General features: G+C 46.1%; 1 protein-coding gene across 1 annotated transcript in view; it reads left to right on the forward strand.

Moving 5' to 3' along the window:
- Window positions 1-22,636, forward strand: part of MOSMO (modulator of smoothened) — a 45,354-nt gene that overhangs the window by 15,497 nt on the left and 7,221 nt on the right. Inside the window, exon 2 of the mRNA XM_083585434.1 lies at window positions 19,640-19,852. Within this exon, the coding sequence (XP_083441560.1) occupies window positions 19,640-19,852 (213 nt within the window). The remainder of the gene's footprint in view (window positions 1-19,639; window positions 19,853-22,636) is intronic.

Consider the following 22,636-nt stretch of genomic DNA (forward strand, 5'->3'; position numbering starts at 1 on the left):
GAGGCAAGGTCACTGGTGTGCCTGGGCCCCATCTGCACAATGCATTTAGATCAACATCTTGCCACTTTGAACAGTCATGGTTCTATTTCCACTTCCAGATTTTAACCTCGCAAGAACTCTGTGAGGTAGTGACTAGCCCAGATTACCCAAATAGCTTCATGGCTGAGTTGGGTATTTGAGCCTGGGTCCTCCAGTCCAAACTCAAGGCTGGACGGCCGTAGTTCAGGTTTCTAGTTCAGGTTTCTCCCCTTACTGTATGGCTACCAGCTTCATCATGGCCTCCCACTTAGATTTTGTTGGTTTGGGGTGGACAATGTATTTTGGTGATAATTAGGAAAACATTTTTAATAATGCTGCTTTCTATTTTCAGGTAGTTCTCAACAGAGTGGAATGCAGAACAGTCCTGAAGATGAGAGTTCAGACATGATTAAAACATGTTGTCAAGCTGCTGATGACATCCATGGCCCCAGCGCAACTCATTACCAAGGAGAGAGGCAAACAAAACTGGAAGGTTCAAGAGGAACTGCGCCTGGGAGAGCAGAAGACAGCCAAAGTGTGTGAGAAGCCAAAAGCCTGGACTTCTCCACAATCTCGAGTTGTGTTGAAAGGAGTAGATCCATGAGAATTTGCCCAGATTAATGATGGGCTAAAGCATGTGGTGGAGGTGGTTGCCTGGTTCAGACATCACAGAGTTACTCCGTGGTTTGTTGGAGCATAAAAGACCCGTGAGCTATGGTGCTTGCTCCCTTCTTTTCCTTCTGAAGTCCTTCCCCGCAGAGGAAACTTACTAGTTTCTAAACTACATTTTCCTTGAAGCCCAGACAAGGAAACTGGTTAAAATGTAATCTTCAAATCAGGATCTGGTCCTGGTTTTACAATCTTGATTTGTAGGGCGTCTTGATTTTCTGGTTCAGACACCGGAGGAAAGTGCCGTTTAAGAAACCAGAAGGTCTCTACGGCCAGATGTACAGGAGGTGGAGTGAGAGAGGGGACTGTACACAAAACCTGTCGCTGTTAATGCTTGTTGATGCTTTAACATATCATGGTTTGTTGGAGGGGCTTTTTACATCTGAAGCAGGCCAGTGCATTGCTTCCATCCCCTTCACAAGCAAGGAAACATTATGCAATCCTTGCCTGGCTCTTGTTTCCCCCCAGCTTTGCCCTGCGTATGACAGCAAGAAGAATCTAGGCTTTTACAGCAGTTTGGCAAAGCCCTTTCCAACTCCCATATGAAGAAGGCTGCTGAAATACCATTCACAGATTCCCATAGAGTGCTTGCTATCGGCAGCAGTGGGTGGAATGAGCAGAATACTCTTGGGGTGTTCTGCAGAGCAATGCCTGTGAAAATTATGTGCAGATGGAGCGGAGCCTGCGTCATTGGCACGTGTGGTGCCAGAAGTAGCAAGACGACAGTGGAGCCCTGTGATACAGCAGAAGCATGCAGGACCTCATCCTTCTGGAAATGTGGGTAGCGCTAATGGGCTTTTTCTTGCCTATTGCAACAAGAGCTAGAAGTTTGCCTTTCGTATCCATTTCAAAAGGCATTTTCAGGACTGCAGACGCTACCAGACTTCAGTACATTTTATCGTTGAAACTACGTTTTGCAGCATGCTACCATGTCAGTTTCTTGACAGTTCTTCATTCCACAAAAAAACAGAAGCAGAAGTGTTGAGAGTGGGGCATTGCTTTTAGTCCTGTTCTCCCCGCACCGTGTCCCCAGGCTTGCTGGTACTGCTATTTTCCTTTGTGAACCCTTTCTAGCTCCAGAAAAAAGGATGCATCTGGCAGAGCCTTTTGCCCTTTCCTGTGGCCAAGGAAATGCAGTGGACACCGTCTAAGAAAGGGAACTTGAACAGTTTAGCACTTTTAACAGCCATAGTATGTTGCTTCATTTTCCAAGACAGCTGGCTACCAATCCCTGCCCAGATATGTCAGAGATGAGGAGCCTGAAGCCTTCCAGATGTTGGATTTCAGCTCTCACCAGCCCCAGCCAGCACAGTCAGGGATGATGAGAATTGTAGTCTAACATCTGGAAGGTTACAGGTTCTTGCTTCCCTGAGAAGATGTACAAGGTAGGTGAACGTGGACCACTGACCTGGTAAACTGGCCACTTGCCTGGCCTGGTTAGCAAGCTTCCTGACTGTATTTACCTAAATTAAAGATGTTGTGAGAAACAGACATTGAAATACGTCGTCGTCCCCCCAATTTCCAAAATCTTTATTTAAAATGTATATATTCAAAACTCTTAATGGCTGTGCCACGCTGGCTGTCGATTGCACTGCAAAATCTCCCACTTATATTTCAGTTCTTGCAGCTCCTGTTCTTGCATATCTTGTTTGCCTTCCCAAGTGTCTTAATGTGCCTACATGTCTTGGATTCTCCTTCAAGGTGTGCATTTAGTTCGCCTCTCTGTCATCCTCCAACAGTCTCCCCCCCCCTTTTGAAATACCTTTCAGTTGTTGTTCTCAAAAATCGTGTTGGTTTGGCATCAACACTGTTCAGAACTGGGTGTGTCAGAATCCGACAGAGGACCATCTTGAGATTGTCTCCCATGTGAAAAGCTTTCCCTTTCCTTGTGCATTGCCATATCTTCACTGCAGGGGTGGAAGACCTGTGGTCCTCCAGATGTTGAACTACAGTTCCCATCATCCCTGACCATGGTGACTGGTGCTCATTTGGAATGGGAGTCAAGCAACATCTGGAAGGGGACAGGTTCTCCATCCATTCTTTGTTGTGTCCAAATATAACCAAATGCAGGCTAGCTATTGTAACACTACTAACGCCCCAGTTTATTTACCTCTCCCTGGATGGTCTTTGCTGGCAATTTTTTTGCATGGCTTATCAGGCGTTTTAGTGATTCTTGGTGACAAAGAGTTGTTTACAGTAGTTAGTTGGACTGTTAAAATTAAAATGCAGATCAAACAAGAAAAAAAATCCAGCACTCAGCAGCAAGATTGGCAACAGATGTTTTTATAACATTATGAAAGTCTAAGTTTACGAGCAGATCAAGTGGAACAGAGCTACAGAAGGGCTATACTGGGGCCAAGGATTGTGTTCAGTAAAATTCCACTACTGCTCACAATGCCATTAACAGTTTCTTTAAAAATTGGGGCAGTGTATCCCTTACATTTTGGTATGCCAATTATTTTCAGTCTATAGCCTTGCTTTCACTCCAAAATAAATCTGTGATCTGTAGTTAAGTACTTATGGGTGGGTTATTTTTTATTTTTATTTTTGGCTTTCTCAAGAATAGTCCAACTTAGCAAGTTTCTGGAATAGAAATGGAGTCCCAGTTACAAAGTGTGAAAACACTGAATCTTGCATTTTGTTCGAAGTTCTTCACACACATCTCTTTAAATTTCCAGGGTTTCCTTTCTCCCATTCAGGTTAATTGGCTCTCTTTAGGCAGTTTTATTAATGTTGGCTCAAAATCTGTCCGCATTTTACACAGATAGGATTTATAGGAACTTTCCTTGACCGAAATTGCATCTTGCTGAGGCGTTATGTGTGCAGGGAGACCCATTCAGAAAAAGGGGGAGAAGGCCAAGGTTTTCTTTGGGTTTTGTAAATTGACTACTTTCTGACCCACTTATTTTTAAAATGGGATGCAGGAGCTAGTTCCCACAAAAGTGTGGAGTCTAGATGTCCTCACTCAATATTGCCTTGATTTTATGTTTTAAATATTTTTCTTTCTTGGCTCTCTTATTTTGAGAGTGGATCCTGTCTTGGGTCACATCCACAACATAGATCTAAAGCACATGGCTTCCCCAAAGAACTGTGGGAACTGTAGTTTCATCCCCCACAGAGCTACAATTTCTAGCACTCTTAAATTACAGTTCCTGAGATTCTTTTAGGGGAAGCCGTGTGCTTTAAATCTGCTTTACATGTGTAGATGTGACTTCGTTTCTAATTCTCTCATTACTACCTGTGGGAGACTCAGATGACATTTCTAGCTTGCCTTTTGGATCCTGTCATAAAACAGTTTAAAAGGAACAGGATGATAAAGAAAGCCACAAAATATGGAACCACCCAGAACCTGATAAGTACCATATTTTTCACACCAAAGGGCGCACCGGACCATAGGGCGCACCTAGTTTTTAGGGGGGGAAATAAAGAAACAATTTTTATTCCCCCCCCCCCAGCCCCAAAGAGCAAAGAAGCCAAGAAAGCGAGCGGGATCCATCCCGCTGGCTGTCTTGGCTTCCTCTTTAGCTGCACACAACCTCTCCAGCCGGGAGAGGCTGTGTGCGGCTTTGGCAGAAGCCAAGACACCGAGCGGGATGGATCCCGCTCACTGTCTTGGCTTCGTTTTTAGCCGTGGGGCTGGGGCGGGGGAAGCCCGAGCTTCCCTCGACCCCCGCCCCCGAAACAGGTCCAGGAGCGGCGGCAAGATTGCGTGCAACCTCGCCGCCGCTCCCGGAGCCTGCGGGGCTGGGGACAGGGGAAGGCCAAGCTTCCCCCGACCCCAGCCCCCAGAACAGTTCCAGGAGCGGTGGCAAGATTGCGCGCAACCTCACCGCCGCTCCCGGAGCTTGCGGATAGCTGCCTGAAGCCCGGGGAGCGCAACGGGAGTTGGCGCTGAGCTCCCCGGGCTTCAGGCTGCAGGCTGCTATCCGCAAGCCTTCGGAGCGCTCAGAAGGCTTGCGGATAGCTGCCTGAAGCCTGGAGAGCGAGAGGGGTCGTGCGTACCGACCCCTCCCGCACTCCAGGCTTTAGCGAAAGCCTGCATTCGCTCCATAGGACGCACACACATTTCCCCTTCATTTTCTGAGGGGAAAGAGTGTGTCCTATAGAACGAAAAATACGGTATGTCAGCCAATTGAGTATAAATGATGTTGACTGCTGAAACAGCCAGGTTTTCACAGCTTGCCAGAAGCCAAGCAGATGGGAAGCCCGGCAGTCAGTTGTCCTCCAAAAGGGCATTTCAGGGTCTGGGTGCCATGACCAAAAAGGCTCTGTCTCTTGTGCTTGCTTTGCCAAATGTAAGATGGGCAGAATACACAGAGCAGGGTTTTTGTTCTGAGGCAGCGTTGGGGTACCTTTCTCAGCCCAAGGGATGCATTATTGCTGACCTGCTCCTGACACCCGTTCTTGACTTGTGGTCTCTGAGGAGACCCACAAGAGGCAGATAGAAAGACATTAGGAGTCTTGTTTGGCCCCTCAGCCTGAGGTTCCCCACCCATTTTCCAAGTGCATAGCCCGGGGGTGGACTAGTTCTTGTGCTTATAGGGGCAGAGAGGCTCCTGTGTCTTTTCTGTGCTGTTGCTTGCTGTTACTAGCCACCTGGCACGTGCATTTTGAAGAGGGCAAGCCTTCAGAGAAGCCTTGCAAACTTGGTTCAAATGATACGACTTTTGACCCACTTGTGTTGGTCAGGAAGCCTGTGTCCTTGTTCCACAGAGTTCCTGTTCTGATGAAAGAGCTCTGAGCAACTGTGAATCGTGAGACCCTGCCTGTATATTTGTGTACGTGTGTATTAAAAATGGAATCATGTCGATGGTCTCCCCTTGTTGGGACAACTAACATAGCATGTTTCTGAGTTGCACAGAGCACCGCCTAGTGTTCATGTCTGGGGTTCTCCTTGGTAGCCTAACTGAAGGTGACTTTCAGACTTACGAGTACTTGCATGCATGTATACTGTCCAGGACTGTAATAAACACCATAAAGTCTGAGCAAGAAGAGTGTGTTGGGTGCCTGGTTTGAAAAACAACCAACCCAGTGTTCTGATGTGTGTCTATAGCAGATCCCTGTGTTAAATAGTCTCAATCCCTGCAGAACAGTATTCACTGGAAGATAACAATTTGTACCCTGCTTTGGTACAATACACTTTGAGGTATCCTGAAACTCTGGGCTATTTTGTGAAGCTAATTGTTGGAAGAAGACTCATTGTTCTTGTTATTATGATATTTATTTTTTGAGTTTTTATATTGTAAACTGCCTTATGATCATTGGATGAACAGCAGTATAAAACTTTAATAAATGCTACTGCTACTACCACCATGTGAAATTGTTAGATGTTTTTCAACATGGAGCAACTCAAAAGGAGAGGTATAGGCTGGCCAGATTTTGGAGGAAAGGGATCGATTTGGAGATATGTCAAGGTGACTGCTTAAAGCTGTAATATGATACTCCTTACCTATGAGTAAGCCTCTTTGAACACAACGCGGGTGGTGTCTGAGTGTAGAATTGCACTGTAAATATAAACACAGGGGAAGACTAGAGTATCGGATGAAAGGGGATTCACATGAGGGGCAGCTGGAGGGGGGGCAAGGGAATTAGTTAGGTGTCCTTTGGACATTGGTAGCTGTAGAGGAAAAATGTTCAGGGAAGAGCTAGAAAGAAGAAAAAACAATTGCAGAGGATCAAGTCAGTGGAAATGTCTGAACACAACCAAACTTAAAATGAAGACGAGAACAGAGAAACCAGCAAAGACCAGTGAGAAGTACGTCGGGACAAAACCAGGGTGGGAGGAAAAGAGGGAAATAGACAAATCATTTTTAGTAGTGTCCGCAGTAACTGATGGCTAAGCAGCTGAAAAATGCTCTCCTGCCAATGTTAGTGACAAAGCGAGAATCCGTTTGCATGGGGTTTAGGGGCAAGCTTGCTCCTCACCTATCCGTGCCCCCAGCCCCCAGGGCAGGTACCTCCCACTTTGTGAGATGTGGGCTTTCTGTAGTTTGGGAGCTTGCGCATGACGGGGATCACTTTACATATCTGCGTGAAGCTAAATATAGCTGCCTTACGCAGGAGCAGAACAGCTGTGTGGTCATTGTAGCTTCTGGCTCCGATGCCCCAGAGCGAGGGCCAGAACTTGTATAACTGGAAAGGTAGAGCTTGGAGAACACACTGTTGGTTCATGCAACAGGCTGGTTGCTGGCCTACGTCAACGGTGTCTTTAAAGTTACTTGACATCTCTCTCTCTCTCTCCCTTTCTTGGTGTGTGTTCTCCCCCTTGCAGCCTCTTGCCATTACGAAAACCCAACGTTCCGGATTTCAGTGGCAGTTGTGATTTGCCACAGTGCTGGTGTGTGTGTGTATGTAAATCATTTCTAGCTCAGTTCAGTATATTAGCTACGGGACAGGCAGTTAATTAAACTTTGTGCTAGGCAATAATACCCTTCTGCATGTGTCCAAATGCTACGCTTCGGTATGCAAGAGCTCAACAAAGTCGTCTTTATGCTTTCCAGAGTGCTGCCCGAGAGTGACTTTTTTCAGTGCCTGCCAGTTCTATCTTGTCTGGAGGCAAACGTTTGGGGAAATGTGCTAGATGCCCCTAAGTGGTAGAGGGGCTGGAATACCTTTAAATGTCATTGTGTTAAAGCCCAGGTGGCCATTTTTTTTCTCCTCTTGTAACTTGAAAGATCAATGTGCCGGATTGCCTTTATTTTATTTTATTTTAAAGTTTGATTTATTTATTTCATTTCTGAATCACTTCTCACAAGGCACCCCAAAGCGATTTACAGTATAACATACCGTATTTTCCCGTGTATTAGACGAGGGGTTGTCCAATACATGGGTAGTGGCATGGGGGGGGGGTTTGAAGCGGTGTGCCCGTCAGCCAGCCGGTTGGCGGGAGTGCAACTTCCCCTGATGCTGCCGCAGTGGGAAACGATTTAGGGAGTGTTTCCTGCCCACAGCTGTGGGGGGGGGGGGAGAAGCTGCTAGCCAGCTGGCTGGCTTCCCCTGATGCTGCTGCGTGCGGGAAACACTCCCTAGATCATTTCCCATGCGCAGCGGCATTGGGGGAAATTGCACTCCAGTCAACCGGCTGGCTGGCTTCCCCCGATGCCACTGCGCGGGGGAAACACTCCCTAGATCATTTCTCACATGCAGCGGCATTGGGGGAAGTTGTGCTCCAGCCAACCGGCTGCCTGGCGGGAGCGCAACTCCCCCCTATGTCACTGCACGCGGGAAACGATCTAGCGAGTGTTTCCTGCCCGTAGCTGCATGGGGGGAGAAGCTCAACAACTTTGGGCCATCTCCCCTTATTTTTTTAAAACTGAGCCCCCCAAAATGGGGGGGGGGGTTTCTTCTACATGGGGGCGTCTTATAGATGGGAAAGTGCAGTACATAAAACAATTGCATATGTAAAATCAATTCAGTTTGAAGACAGATACCAACCGGGATAAAGATTTTAGAAGGTTTGTTGAAAGTGGAACGTCTTTGGCAGGTGCCAAAACGCAATAGAGAAGGCATCTGTCTGATATGCAATGGGAGGATGATCCAAAGGGCCGGTGTTTCCAAGAGCATGAAGAATGGACCTCCTGATATGATGGTACCTGCAGGATGCCCTCTCCTGTAGAATACAATGATCGCTTGGGCATGCAAGCAGTGAGCTGATCTTGGAGGTATCCTGGTCCCAAGCTGCGTAGGGTTTTGTGCACCATATACCTAGCCTGGTATCTAATTGGCAGCTGGTGCAACTAATAGCAGTTGTAGGGCGGTTTGCATTGTGGACTGTGTTCCTGGAGGAAGTTTTGGTGTTCCCCATGGCACCTTACAAAGTTTCATATAAGCAAACTGGGCCAGCTCTCTTCTCTCCAGGAGCTCACACATGACAACAGCGGTCAACTCTTTTTGTGAGCAGAGTTGCAGGACCACACTAATTTAGTAATGCACACAGTGGTTATTGCGCAAATAATAGCTCTGTTCAGGTGTTTGCTGAACTGTCCTGTTTCCAGGGTCTCTGCCAGCGGTGAGCTTTGTGCGTTGAGAAGGAAGATCTGGTGGAGGAGTCTTTATGCATTCAGCTGAATAGTGGGCCTGTCCCTTAAGACCATTTGGCCAAATGCATGAAGATTATTCCTTCACACCTCCCACACACTGCCGATCGGAACAGGGCAATTGGGCTGGAGCTGGCCTGCGTGTGTGGCCACATTGAGACACTCTTCCCAACAGTGCTCCTTGTCTATGGCCTCCAATGCTTTTTTGCCTGCGTTTGTGGATCTCTGGAAAGGCACAGTCTGTAATGGCTGTGATATTTCCATGTCAGAGCATCTCTAGAGACTGACATGCTTTTACAGTGCAAGTGCTAAAGGAGTGTGATTTCCCATTCTGAGATACTAGTAACTTCCAAATGTGATGTTCCTTGATGCATCCTCAGTAAATAGCTGCTAGTTAAAGAGGGAGAAAGGCCAAAGAGTATTCAGATACATTAGAAATGTTCTCCTCATTGATGGAATAATAAGTCAGTCTCTGACCGGTGCATTCTGTGCCTTGATTTTCCTCTTAAGCAAGTGATAATGTGCTTTACACTATGTCTGGCAAGAACTGAAGGTTGTGGAGGTAAGATTTATGAGTTCAGGACACAAAAGTCTGAATATGCTTGCCTCTTAATCTGTAAACAGAACAACCTGCCCGAAGCTCATTTGAAATAAAGCCTCCATCTATCATGCTGTGTTCTGAATATACATTCTCAAATTACATCTTAAGAAGTCTCAACAGAAATTGGCTGTATTCAGAGCAATACTAGTAAGGTACAGATATAGGGAATACCTGCACCTCTCTGACTCTGGATATGGATATACATTTTCTTCTTAGTATTATTAATGTGGAGGGCTTTTTAAAGCATCCGATCTAAATGCAACCTAATGGTTACTCAGACAATATTATTACATTTTCAGACTGTGTGTGTGTGTTTTGAATGGAGTCCATATTTCCCTTGTCACACATCATTTTTCTTGCCAGCTATTCCCCACATGCCTGTTCATGATGCTTTTTAAAAAGGGGGGGGGGAGGGGATATGTTGTAAGATAAAGCAATATTGAGTAAAGTGAAGCAGTATTGAGAAAGTTAACTAAGATAATTGTGTATGAGGCTTAGTTATCACAAACAGGTGAGGACATCAGCTTGTATCTGGCCTGTGCCACTTCAGATGGATGGGGCGGGGCATGGGGGGGTTTCTTACAAATGGATGCACGGCACTTACTCTCTGTACCTAGAGAAAACATAGAATCATAGAATTGTAGAGTCATCTAGTTCAACTCCATGCAATGCAGGAATCTCATACATTCTCTATACAGTCGTACCTTGAATCTTGAATGCCTTGGCTCCTGAACAAATTGGCACCCAAACAATCAAAACCTGGAAGTTTGTTTTCTGGTTTATGAACGATTTTCGGAAGCCAAACGTCTGGCACGGCTTCTGTGGCTTCCGATTGGCTGCAGGATCTTCCTGCATCCAATCAGAAGCCGCACTTTGGTTTCCAAATATTTTGGAAGTCGAACGGACTTCTGGAACAGATTCCATTTGACTTCCAAGGTACGACTGTACATGGAAAACTCATACGTCAAGGAGAAGGTTTCTTTCATAGCCTCCCTGACATTCTAAGTATCTATGAATAATAATTGGTTTTTCTTTACAGCATTCCATCATGAGAGCTCCAGTTAGCAGTTTGAAAGGGTGCAGGCCGGGAACAATTGTACTTTATTGCCTATTTGTTTTTAAATCAAAGGATTTATTCTCTCACAAACATCTTCTGAACCATCTTTAGGCAGCAGTTCACCTCTTAAATCAAGCCGAGGGACAAAGCTGCCCAGTCTTTCCTAGGGACTAGAATAAGGAAGAGATTAGTTGCATCCTGTGGATGCAGTGCAGGTGTGGGGGAACATTTGGTGCTCTAGAAGTTGCTGAACTGAAACTCCCATCATCCCTAACCATTTGGCCATGCCTGATGGGGCTGATGGGAGTTGTAGTCCAGTGACAAGTGGAGAGCCAAAGCTGCTTCACAACTGGTGTAGAAGATCTGAAATGGTTTTTCCTCCAATGTTGTGTTCAAAAGCCACCTCCTAGAAATCCTCTTTTGCAAATTAGTGGAGGAGGATTTAAAACTGAATCTTTAGCATCTGTATTTGACAACTCTGTGAGGCAGGTTAGGCTCAGAGCTAGGAATTGGTCCAATATCACCCAGTGGATCTCGACCAGCATCCTAACCATTGCACCGAACTACCTCTTTTTTGAGGCTGTAGATAGGTTTGTAACTTGCAGGACAGCAGTAATCCCCAAAACTGCTGAGAATCTTTCAGATAAGTTGGTGAAAGTGGCTGCTGGAGACTAACTGATGTAATGCTGTTGACATTCTACTGAACTTTAACTGCTGTATGTAATTGTGTGTTACTGGAAGAACTTGCAGTGACCTTTTGGTTAATACACATAAACTGTCTTTGACTTTGTCTCTCTTGAACCTGCTGCCTTTCACTGATTCTCATTGGATGCTTGCAATTTCCAGTATTATGAAGTATTTTATAAAGTCTAGCCTTTAGTTCTTCTCCCCCCACCTCAACTGAAAATCCCCAGACACTGCCACCTTTCCTTGCAGGGGAGATCCTGCAACCTGTTGATCATTTTCTGGTGCCTTTGCCATACACCTCTTCCAAGTCTAAGGCTCCTGCTTCTTAGAGATTGGGCAAACCATGCATCCAAGACATTGGGTTGTAGCCAGCTAACTTTTACTCAGATCGATTAATTTCAGTAGGTCTACTCTAGGTTGGTCTACTGGGTACTAAGAGCAAAGCATCCCAGAGTTCCCTGGGAAGAGGGATGGATTGATTAAATCACTCAGGGAACTATTTCTCTGGGAGAGGAAATAGGGGTTTCCTAACAACTCTTAGCGCCCTTAACACTTCCCAGGATTCCTTGGGGGAAGCCCTGGCTGTTAAATTGGTATCATGGTGATTTAAATACTGCAGATGTTCCCCTAAGTATAAGGCAGCTTCCTGTGACTCTTGGTATGGCTCCATAGGACATATTTATTTATTCATTTATTTTATTTATGTACTGTGGTACCTTGGGTTAAGAACTTAATTCATTCTGGATGTCTGTTCTTAACCTGAAACTGTTCTTAACCTGAGGTACCACTTTAGCTAATGGCGCCTCCCGCTGCTGCCGCACCATCACCACAGTGATTTCTGTTCTCATCCTGAAGCAAAGTTCTTAACCCAAGGTACTATTTCTGGGTTAGCGGAGTCTGTAAATTGAAGTGTCTGTAACCCGAGGTACCACTGTACCACCCTTTATCCAAAGATCCCAGGCTGGTGTACAACATTCAGAACACAATAAACGGAGCATAATAAAAAACATAATACACAGCGTAATAATAAAATAATCATAATAACAGTCCCCTGCCCACATTTAATAGGCCGTAGATTATTTAATGGCCAAAGTCCTGGGTAAAGAGCAATGGCTTTGCCTGGTGCCTAAAGTAATATAATGATGGCGCTGGGTGAGCCTCTTCAGGGAGAGCATTCCACAGTCGGTGTCCGGGGCTCTGCTTCCTCCTCCCTTGGCCATAGATAAGCAGTACAAAGAGAAAGCAGTCTCTTACTAGTAACAGAACTGTTTAATGAACGCAGCAAAAGAACAAGCGTCCCTTCTCAGAGTGCAGGTGCTCCCAATTCCAGTTCCACCCACTTCCCTCTAGTCACTTCCGCCCTCTCATCTCCTAGCCACCTGATCTCTTAACCATTGAGCCTTTTGCGCAGTTACCTTAGCTAAACTCCTAGCCTTGGGACTGAGAGGCTGCACATCTTCCAGTGAGAGAGAGTCTGCTAGCTCACTCTCTTCCCATTCTTCTTCTTGCTGTTCACCTCCCAGTTCTGCCCAACTGTTGTCTTGCAATCTGTGCCCCTCCACGAACCATTGTTCCAAATCAACACTACTCCACTGCTCCCGTGGAGTTTCAGGATCCTGGCCATGAGCAGGGGGAGGGGGAGGCTCCCACCGTTCCTCACCAGAGTTGTACTCCTCAGCCTGGTCTCTGACAGTCGGGGAGCCACCACAGTAAAAGCCTGTTCTCATGTTGCCACCCTCCAAACCTCTTGGGGAGCAAGGACATGGAGAAGGGCCTCATGACAAGTGCAGGGTTTGAGTTGGTTTGTATGGGGAACGTCAGTCCTTAAGGTAATGAGGTCCTGAGCCATGTAAGGCTTTATAGATCAGCACCAGCACTTTGAATTGGGCCCAGAAACTAATTGGCAGCCAGCTTGAATTGTATATGTATGGAGTCAATAAGTAAGGTAAAGGACCCCTGGACAGTTAAGTCCAGTCAAAGGCGACTATGGGGTTGTGGTGCTCATCTCGCTTTCAGGCCGAGGGAGACGGTGTTTGTCCACAGACAGTTTTCCGGGTCATGTGGCCAGCATGACTAAACCGCTACTGGTGCACGGAAGACCGTGATGAGTGCCAAAGCGCACGGAAACGCCATTTACCTTCTCACTGCAGCGGTACCTATTTATCTACTTGCACTGGCATGCTTTCTAACTGCTAGGTTGGCAGGAGCTGGGACAAAGCAACGGGAGCTCACCCTGTTGCGGGGATTCGAACCGCCGACCTTCCGATCAGCAAGTCCAAGAGGCTCAGTGGTTTAGACCACAGCGCCACCCACGTTACCACCAACTGTAAGAATGACTCTTACTTGACGAATGACTCTTGTTTAGGGCCCATCTACATCAGTATTGGCCACAGTGACTGGCAGCAGCGCTCCAGGGTTCCAGACGACTCTTCTCCCCAGCCCTACCTGGAGATGTTGGGAGTTGAACCTCAGCCCTTCTGCAGGTTCTTCACCACTGGACTATATCCCTCCCCCCCCTCCAAGGGAGCTGTTTTATGCATTCACCTTTGCCTCCTAGCATTCTTGGACCCCTTGAAGTTCCCTTCCCTCTTTCCTATTTGTATACTCTTCAGAACAAGGGATAAGGCTGTCTTCAGATGCTGCTGCATTACAAATTATTCATCACGATTTTTGTTCTGCCTTTGGGGGGTAGGAGGGGTGGCACTGTTAATGCTGTGCTCTCAGCCCTGAGCCCGTCTGAATAATTCAAAGGTGTTAAGAAGTGGGAGAAGAGGCAGGTGCCACTGTCTGTGTTTTTCCTTCCTTTTTATTGTAGGCACTTCCTTTTTTTTTTTTGTTACCTAGGAAACCAGCGTCGGCTGGCATGTTGATGATCAGGTGGAATCCAAAGTAGTTTCAGCTGTCAAAGGTATATTCCACCTCTGTGAAATTATCTCTGCTGATCAATTGAATAGCCCAGGCTTTTATCGCCTTTGCTAAGTTATGGACACCTTCCCTCTAGCTCCACTCCTCCTTTCTAAGTTTTGGCCTGAATTTGCAGTCCAAATGCATGTATATAATTATCTCTTTGAAATAGTGTCCGATGTTAACGGGTCCAGCAATGTGTCTTAATCGGAGTTCTAAGACAGGAAGAAAAGCATTGATGGCCCTCTAAAGGTGTTATGCAGACATGATAATCCCTATTCACATGAAAAAGAAATTTAGAAATGCTGGGGTGTAGGAAGTCATATTCGTTGACTCCCTTGGCTCATTCTTACAATCAGAGTTCATCTCCGACTGCCTCCATCAAGAAGGGATGGGGATGACTTTCACTGTCATCTTGTCTACATCGGAGTCTTGGGATCATCTAGAACAGGCACCCCCAAACTCGGCCCTCCAGATATTTTGCGACTACAACTCCCATCATCCTTAGCTAACAGGACCAGTCATCAGGGATGATGGGAATTGTAGTCCCAAAACATCTGGAGGGCCGAGTTTTGGGATGCCTGATCTAGAATATTCTGGGTCAGTCTTTTCCATTGGGCTCATGAAAGATTGTCTTTTATCTCTTTCAGTATTTTAAAATGATGTGGTGCCAATGACAGAACTGTTTGAGGAGTCCTGGCATTATGCACATCTCTTAACTTGGTGGTGTTCGCATGGTTAATACAGCCATTCTGTCTTATGCCCCACCGTGTTTGTTAAGATATCCTCTGTTGCCTAGCTGACTTTCCCTCCGATTCTCTTAGCCTTCTAGTGAGCCCCTGCATCACACACAGGTGCTGTTTTTTGTTTTTATGGAATTCTGAAATCCACCAAAATAACACAGTGTTACCACTGTGTGAAAGGGATGTTTCAAAGAGATCCTGAACATAGCAGAGATTGTTGACCTTACCACACCCCTTTGATTTAGTTGCTGAGTCAGTCCTCCAACTGTGTAAAAAAACGGGAGTTGAAACAGGCTAATGAGTTGTTATCCCAGATACCCCCTCAAATCATGTTCCTGGAAATGTGCATTGATGTTTGCAAGGAAGGTGTGTGCATGCAAATAATTCAGGGAGAACTTAATTAATAGTTACATTATGAATTAGGGGCAATAAGAGAAGTGTCGGCTTTAACCCAAAAGAGAGAGTTTACTTTGGCTCAGCAGCTGCCCATCTGAGGATGTTCAGTAGTCACGACTTCTTTTGCCATTTACTTCCACGTCTTCCTCCTGGCACCTGGGTGGTGGACATTAGATACTACCAATTTTAGGTGATGATGGGTGGCTTGTCTGTTGCTACAGCCCGAGCCTTTAAAGTTAAGCTAGGTTCATTCCTCCCTGCAAATTCTCACCTGCAATAACATTCCTGTTGGCCAGCATAGGGTCCACGGAGACTCTGCTGGCTGCTTAGGTCTCCACATGTTTAACTGAGTGGAAGTAAACAAGCCGTCCTTTTGATGCTCCCTATGGAAGAGATTCCACCAACCTCCGTTCTTTGCAGAGTTAAATGGAAAACAGAGAACACTCTTGTTTTTTTTCTGCTGTGAATTCATCCTGCTCTTTCTAGGAAGGAAAGGCTGCCCTCTCACGCAGTTGCTCAGTTATACCGTAGCCCGGACAATGTTGTCTTTTGAGAATCGTTGTCTTGAAACAGAGGTTGAGTTGTCACTACCCTACCTTTTACAAGAATGTTTGGGATTCAGTTTCCCATACAGAGATCTATGGCAGGGCAGTGAATGGGCCTCTTTCTCTTCAAAAGACAGGGAAATAATTTGTCACAAGTGGTTGGCAGGCATTATTCCGTTTGAGGGGGTTCTTTTTGTTGATTCTTCCCATAAACCCTGAAAAGTTTTTATTATTATTATAAAGCTAGTTGGTAACATTTGCATTAATTTTATAGCAATTACAGGCATGTTGTTTTTAGTTTCCTTGCATAGGCTGTAGCTTGGGGTGTATATGGCATTTGCAGGTTTCCCTATAAAGCAACCCCCCCCAAGAGTAATCCTGCACAGCAGCTGTGACCCAGCAGTTCCAGACCCCTCCAGATCTCCTGTCTTGGATTGCCAAAGAAGTCCAAATTTGTGTCTTACAAAAGCAGGTTTACTGGCTTCTTTTGATCTCTTCTGAGGAGGGGAGTGTAGCTGTTGATGGTTTTTGTTCAGTTTGATAAAACTATATTAGAATGAGACGTGCTCAAATACACGCTGCATAATACCTGTGCTCAGCGGATCTTGTGGATCTGGAAAAGTGATTCAAAGGATCAGGCAATTGGAGCATCTTCCCTCTGAGAAAAGATTAAAGTGTTCGACATTTCTTAGTTCATTTCAAGTCATGGCGGCGGGGGGGGGGGGGATGAAGACACACAATAGGGGAGGGATGGGGGAGCCCCATTTCCCATCAATCCCAGTAGTCAGGCAGTCAAGTTGGAATCCAGCAGTGTCCAGAGTGAGACGGACACACTTTCCCTGCAAGTGGGACTTGTAAAATATGTGTGATACTGAGAAAGTGGGTAGAGACGATCTGTCCCTTTCCTACGAAATAAGAACTTGGCAAAACTGATTCCACCCAATCTAAACCTACTCTGTGTTGAATGGCCTATGACAGGGATCGGCAACCCGCGGCTCCGGAGCCACATGTGGCTCTTTTACACCTTTGCTGCGGCTCCGGGGCAGATACTAGCGAGGGGAGGAGGCACATTGTGCGCCCCGACACTCCCCACTGTGGCGGCCGCTGTACTGGCTGTGACATCGCATGGGGGCGGTGCGTGCGTTAGTCACGCACCGTCCCGACACCACCTTCCCGCCCGCCCGCCCGCTACATTGTAAGGGGCATGTATGCTGGTCACTGCATTGAAAGGGGGCATGTACGCTGGTCACTGTTTTGAAGGGGAGTGAAGAACACACATACACAAAAAAGGTAACTTGTTAATTTAACGTTTATTTCTATGAGGAGGAGTAATTCTGAGGGGTCAAACAAAGAAATAATAAAAAAGTGACAAAAAAGTTATTTTTATAATGACAAGTTTTGCGGCTCCCAGTTTTTTTTCCTTCGGAAACGGGTCCAAGTGGCTCTTTTTGTCTTAAAGGTTGCAGACCCCTGGTCTATTTAAATGTGAAGGTTCATTATTGTTCCACAAGATGTGTATGTCTTTAAGGGCCAGAGTAAATAACGAGACCCAGTTTTACAGCTGTGAAACAGCATAGCAGGTGCTGCTAAGTTGTGTTAATTAAGCTGTGTCAGCAATTGGGTATAGTATATAAAGAGCAGCACCTAGCTCTCTCAGTACCCTGGGGGTTGGTTTGGTGGATGGGTCATGCTTATTGATATGTTTAGTGTAAAAGGAGTTTTTGTTTTCGTTATTAAAACCTTGTTAAAGTTATTTTTGAGTTCCTTGTAATGCGTGGTCTCCCCAGCAAGCTTTCTGCAGCACAGGTAAACTGCAAATACCCAACACTCTAACCCTGGCCCACAACCTCATGCATCCCCCCTCCCAGGCCCACTAAGGGTCATTTCCCCCCTTTTCCCTCCCTCTACCTATTTCTTGCCCAGGCCCCTGGTTGGCAATATTGCCATTCCCCAGGCCAAAAACATAAGAAAAGCCCCGGTGGATCAGGCCAGTAGCCTTTTTGGTTCAGTACCCTGTTCTCACAGTGGCCAACCAGATGCCAGTGGGAAACCAGTAGGCAGGATTCAAGCAGAAGAACACTTCCCTCCATGCAGCCCCTGCCATAGTTTCCAGCAACTGGTGATACCCAACAACCGACACAGCTGCCATGGCTAGCAGCCATTGGTAGCCCCGACAGAACATGCTCATTCCTCATCTGGGACGATAACCCCAAACCATTTTATTGAATACTGCAACTTCTCACACCGCAGAAAGTAGGGTCGGAAATAGTGAAAATGCTCATATTTGTGGGTGCACAGGAGCTAAGTAGGATTTGCAAGGTAATTGGTTTCAACTTGTTAAACCATTTGCATCTGGAGTACACTAAGTGAGATTTGTTCAAACGAGAACGCTTTGCTCTTCTAGCTAACAAGAAGCACCTGAATTCTGTGCTGTAAACACATGCAGTCGTGTCACGCTGGCCTGCTCCTTTCGTGAAGGCGGCTAAATTGAAATAGATCTCCCAGCGCCAAGCGAGGCGTATTAATTGCACAGCCTTATTCTATTATCTTTGGCCTAATTTTCCGGAAAATGAAGGCTGTGCACTGTGGCAAATGATTAGGACATTTGTAACAATCAAGAGTAGCCTTTGCTGTTATGTGAGGCATTTAGAGCTGTGTCAACTGACCTTTTCTTTTGCCCACAATCTGTGCAGCTCTTTTTGGAAAGCTTCTGGTTTGAATGGAAAATGCGCAGCTTGAAAAATTTCACTAATTTCTACCTGCAGGTGGTATCTAGAACAGGAGACCCCAGGCTGCCAGCCTATAGACCTTGCATTGCAGTTTATAGCCAGCCATACCCAAATTCCTACTGTGGACAAGTTGTTGCTGGAGGTGCTAGTGGCAAAAAAGGGCAGGGATATGTGGAATCTGACAATTCCAGACTGCTAGCTTTGGTTGCAGGGAGGCAACATCTGCCCTGTGGTGAACAAGCAGATGAGCGTGAGGATTGTCCGTGTTGATGCATTTGTGATTTGGTGGCCTCTGTTACAGACTTGCCTGAGCCCATTCTCAAGAGAATTCCTTAACACTGTAACTGTGACATCTGAACAGTGACTATTGTGTTTGCCTGTGTGCATTTCCCGCAAACAGACAATGACTCTGCCTGCAGGTGCTTTTAATCCAATTGTGTTATAGTTAGTCTTAAGGGAGGAGTCGTTAAACCACACAGATCACAAGGCCTTTTTTTCTCCCCTTCAGTGTTAAACCTTTTAACTTCATGCCCGAAGGTGAGTGGGCAGCAAGTTGGAGCTGAGAAGAAAACGTCCTCTGCTTTGCAATGCATCAGTTTCCTGGGCTAACCATGCTGTCTAGACGCACTGATTCTTTTTTTCTCTGTCTTGGGTCACTCTTGCTATCTGCAAGCTTTATTCAAGTTGAGGATGGGAAATAGCACAACCATCACATTAAATGTTCATAGTGATTTTAAACTGTATTTTTAATTCTTTTTATTTATTACATTGTATTTGCTGCATTCTGTGGAATTCAAATTGCAATACAGTAAAATGCAAATGAAGCAATAAAGTGAGACTGAAAATCATACAGCATCTAGCACAGCACAGTACAATTGCTACAGTGGACAGAAAAATTATCAAGTGGCCCACTGAGGTGCTCAGGAATTTTCAGATGGTCCATGGAGGGGAAACGTTGGGAGCCACTGATCTAAACTTTCTACAAAATGGCTACTAGTCTCTTGGTTCAGAGGCCATGTGCCACACAATGTCAGCTGCCAGGTCGCAACAATGGCCAGAAGGGCTGTTAGCTTAATCCCCCCCCCCCGAAATATCTGGGTGGCCATTGTAGGGGGAGACAGAATTGACTTTTGGTGTGACAAAGCCAGGGCTGCTCCTAACTTCTTGTTTTGAGGAAGCGGGTGAGGACGGGCAGAGAGAGAAAAAAGGCACACCGGTTAATGGGTTCTTGTCTTGTCGTGTGTGTCGTTTCAGGTGCTCTCACAGTTGGCCTTGTGCGACAGTGTCAAACCATTCATGGACGTGACAGGACCTGTATTCCTCCACGGTTGCCTCCTGAGTGGGTCACCACCTTGTTTTTCATCATCATGGGAATCATTTCACTGACTGTCACATGTGGCTTGCTAGTGGCTTCCCACTGGCGAAGAGAAGCAACTAAATACGCACGCTGGATAGCATTCACTGGAAGTAAGTCTGCCTTTTGGGCTCCGGAGTAGATCTGGCAGCAGGCCAAACCTCTGGGAGTCACCTTGGCTTTTGGGAAGTCAGCAGAGGGGAGCACCTGTGTCTGAGATGCTTCCAAACACCTTCCTCGTAACCTGAAACCCCATGTGGACCCTCCTTTCCCTGGCAGGAAGCTGAAAACTCTTCCCTGTTTTCAAGAAACCTGCATGTACTGACTCCTTCTCCAGAATCTGCCATTGGTTTCTGTGACCTGAAAGAAGGAAGGGTTTATTAGATTTTATATTCCCCCCAGGGAGGTCTAGGTAGGATACTTTCTGAGTTTGGGGGGTGAGGGGTAAGGCTCTTTTCTCTCACACACAACTAGGTTGCAGTATCCTAGTTTCGTCCCTACTGCTAAGCCTAATTTGGGTTCCCCTGTCAAAGGTCAGCACGCTAACAGCGGGGGGCATGGCTGGCTGAGTGAAAGTGAAAAGGAACATTCCACCGGGCAATAGTTCAGAATTTGTCCACTCCCTTTTCAGAGCCACCTGAGCCCATGATCAACCACAACATCTTGTGGCAATGAATTTAATACATTAATTACTCCTCCCACACAGCCAGCCTTTAAGTACAGCTTTGTGCAGCCCATGAAGGTATACAAGGGAAGTCTGCAAGCCCCTGCTGTCCAGATTAAAAGGTCTCAAGGCAGGGATGGCGCTGTTTCCCTCATCAAACTCCTTCGTATCCAAAGCAGAAGCAGATTTCCCCTGCTCTGGTGCAGCTCCTTCTTCAAGCCCTGTAAACCAAATATTGCCTACTTCACGGAATGCTACTGAACACGAAACTCACTGTGCCACACAGGATCCAAAAAGACTTGCTGTCCATGTTTGCAATATTCACTTAGTTTTGCCTACAAGTCAGGCTCATCTGGCAACTTTTTTTTTTTAAAGAGGCGCCTGTTAAGTATGAATGCAGATTAATAGCAATTGCTGCTGAGTTACACAGTACTTGCACTGGTGGCTGGTGACTGTTGGCGCTGGTGAGGCATAAGGCAGGGAGACCAGTGGTAGGTGGAGTCAGTGCCAGTGATAAGCAGAGCCAATTACTTCTGGTTTTGCCCCTGTCCTTCTCCCTGCTGAGTTCTACAAGGAGCAATGCTGAAACTGAAGAGGAGGAAGTTTACAGCCTGTGCCACCTCTTGAACTGGTTGCTTAGCAGTTCTTGTCTTATCTGTAAGCCACTTGAGTCCCATTAAGGAAAAGGTGGGGTATCATTAATAATAATAATAATAATGGGCTGCTTGAGGGCACACTGAAGGTGGTTGGGCATTTGTCCTTATGGACCAGCCTCCACTGAGCATATGCAAGCTGTCTTTGATCAAACCTAATTCTCACTCCACAAGTTAGAACTTACCCCATATTCACAAGCCATCAGTCACTGTGGGCTAGCAGTGCAGGTTGGGAAATTTGAGCTGGAGTGATCTCCTTTCACAAATATCTGCCCACCCAGGAAGATCAGAAATACTGCTTTCCATGAAGCACCCTTCTCCAAACTATTGTGCATGTTTGGGGGTTGGTAATTGGAAGCTTATTTCTTTACGCAGACTAATTATAACAGATAGGATCCGTTTCGAAAAATGGAGTAGGTGCACATGGATGTATTAATAGGATTGCTTTATTCCCTGCTTTTTGTTCTAGTCAACAACAGTTTCACCTATACCAGAAACCAATTTTCTGCAAGTGTCTGAGCCTAATCTACTGCAGGATTTTGAATATCCCCAAATAAAAATAATACATTATCTAAAAGACAGACTCAGAATTCCCTGGGCAGCTGCATACAGTATCACTGAGAGCTAGCGTAAATAGAAAAATGGATAAAAGGGGAAATGAGGCATTGTGGAGTTTTGGGGGTTCATATTCACCCTTTTTTTTAAGTAATATACTTCTGCAAGCCTGAGTTTGCTGAGACCCCCTTCTAAAGGAACATCAGAAATGGAGTAGAAATGTTGGAGGAGAGGGCAGTACTGTCAGTGGTGCAGAGCTCAGGTGCAGAGTCGGCCTTTCTCTGAATTCTATTTGCTGAGAGAGGGGCTCCTTTTGCCCTATTGCCCCATGGTTGGCTTGCCAGAAACGTCTTGACTTCTGGGAGGCACTCTGGTTCAATGGTAGAGCCACCCAACTCGGATTCTCTACTTTGCACGCAGAAGGTCCCATACTCAGTCTCTGGTATCCCCCAGATAAAAGGTTCAGGTATCAAGTGATGAGGAAGAACCTCTACCTGAGACCCTGGTGAGCTATTGCCAATTGGAATGGACAGTTGTACCAAGCCAGATGGGTAGGTGGTCTGACCAGGTGCATGTCCACTTCTGATAAGCATGGGCATAATGCTCCTTTTGTGCTCTACAGTGGGAGGGGAGTGATGCAGTTGTATTGAGAGGAAGAGCGTGGCCAAGGTTGAAGGTTATCTACACTGGGTCAGCAAGCCTAGAGTTTTATCCTGTGTGATCCCTTGGGAACATGAAATTCCCAAGGGCAGGTGTCCCCTCCTTGCCTCACATCTGGGACCCACACAGGCAGTGGGATAGGGTAGTAGAATAGGCTGAAGGCTTGTTTATTCCAGAGTGTGCCATGCTCTGACCCGAGCCAAATCAAGCAGAAGCCAAGTGGGCTGTTTTCCAAACCTCCTGGTCAGCGCACACCCCTATCCTGTTCTCTTAGCAGTGTTCATTTGGGTGCCGAATTAACAGAAAGCTTTAAGCTCCCTCTAGTGGTTTTTCAGCTGGAGTCCTGATAAACTGAATTAAGACTG

The sequence above is a fragment of the Podarcis filfolensis genome, assembly GCF_964270895.1.
Source record: "Podarcis filfolensis genome assembly, chromosome: 14".
NCBI classification, from domain to species: domain Eukaryota; kingdom Metazoa; phylum Chordata; class Lepidosauria; order Squamata; family Lacertidae; genus Podarcis; species Podarcis filfolensis.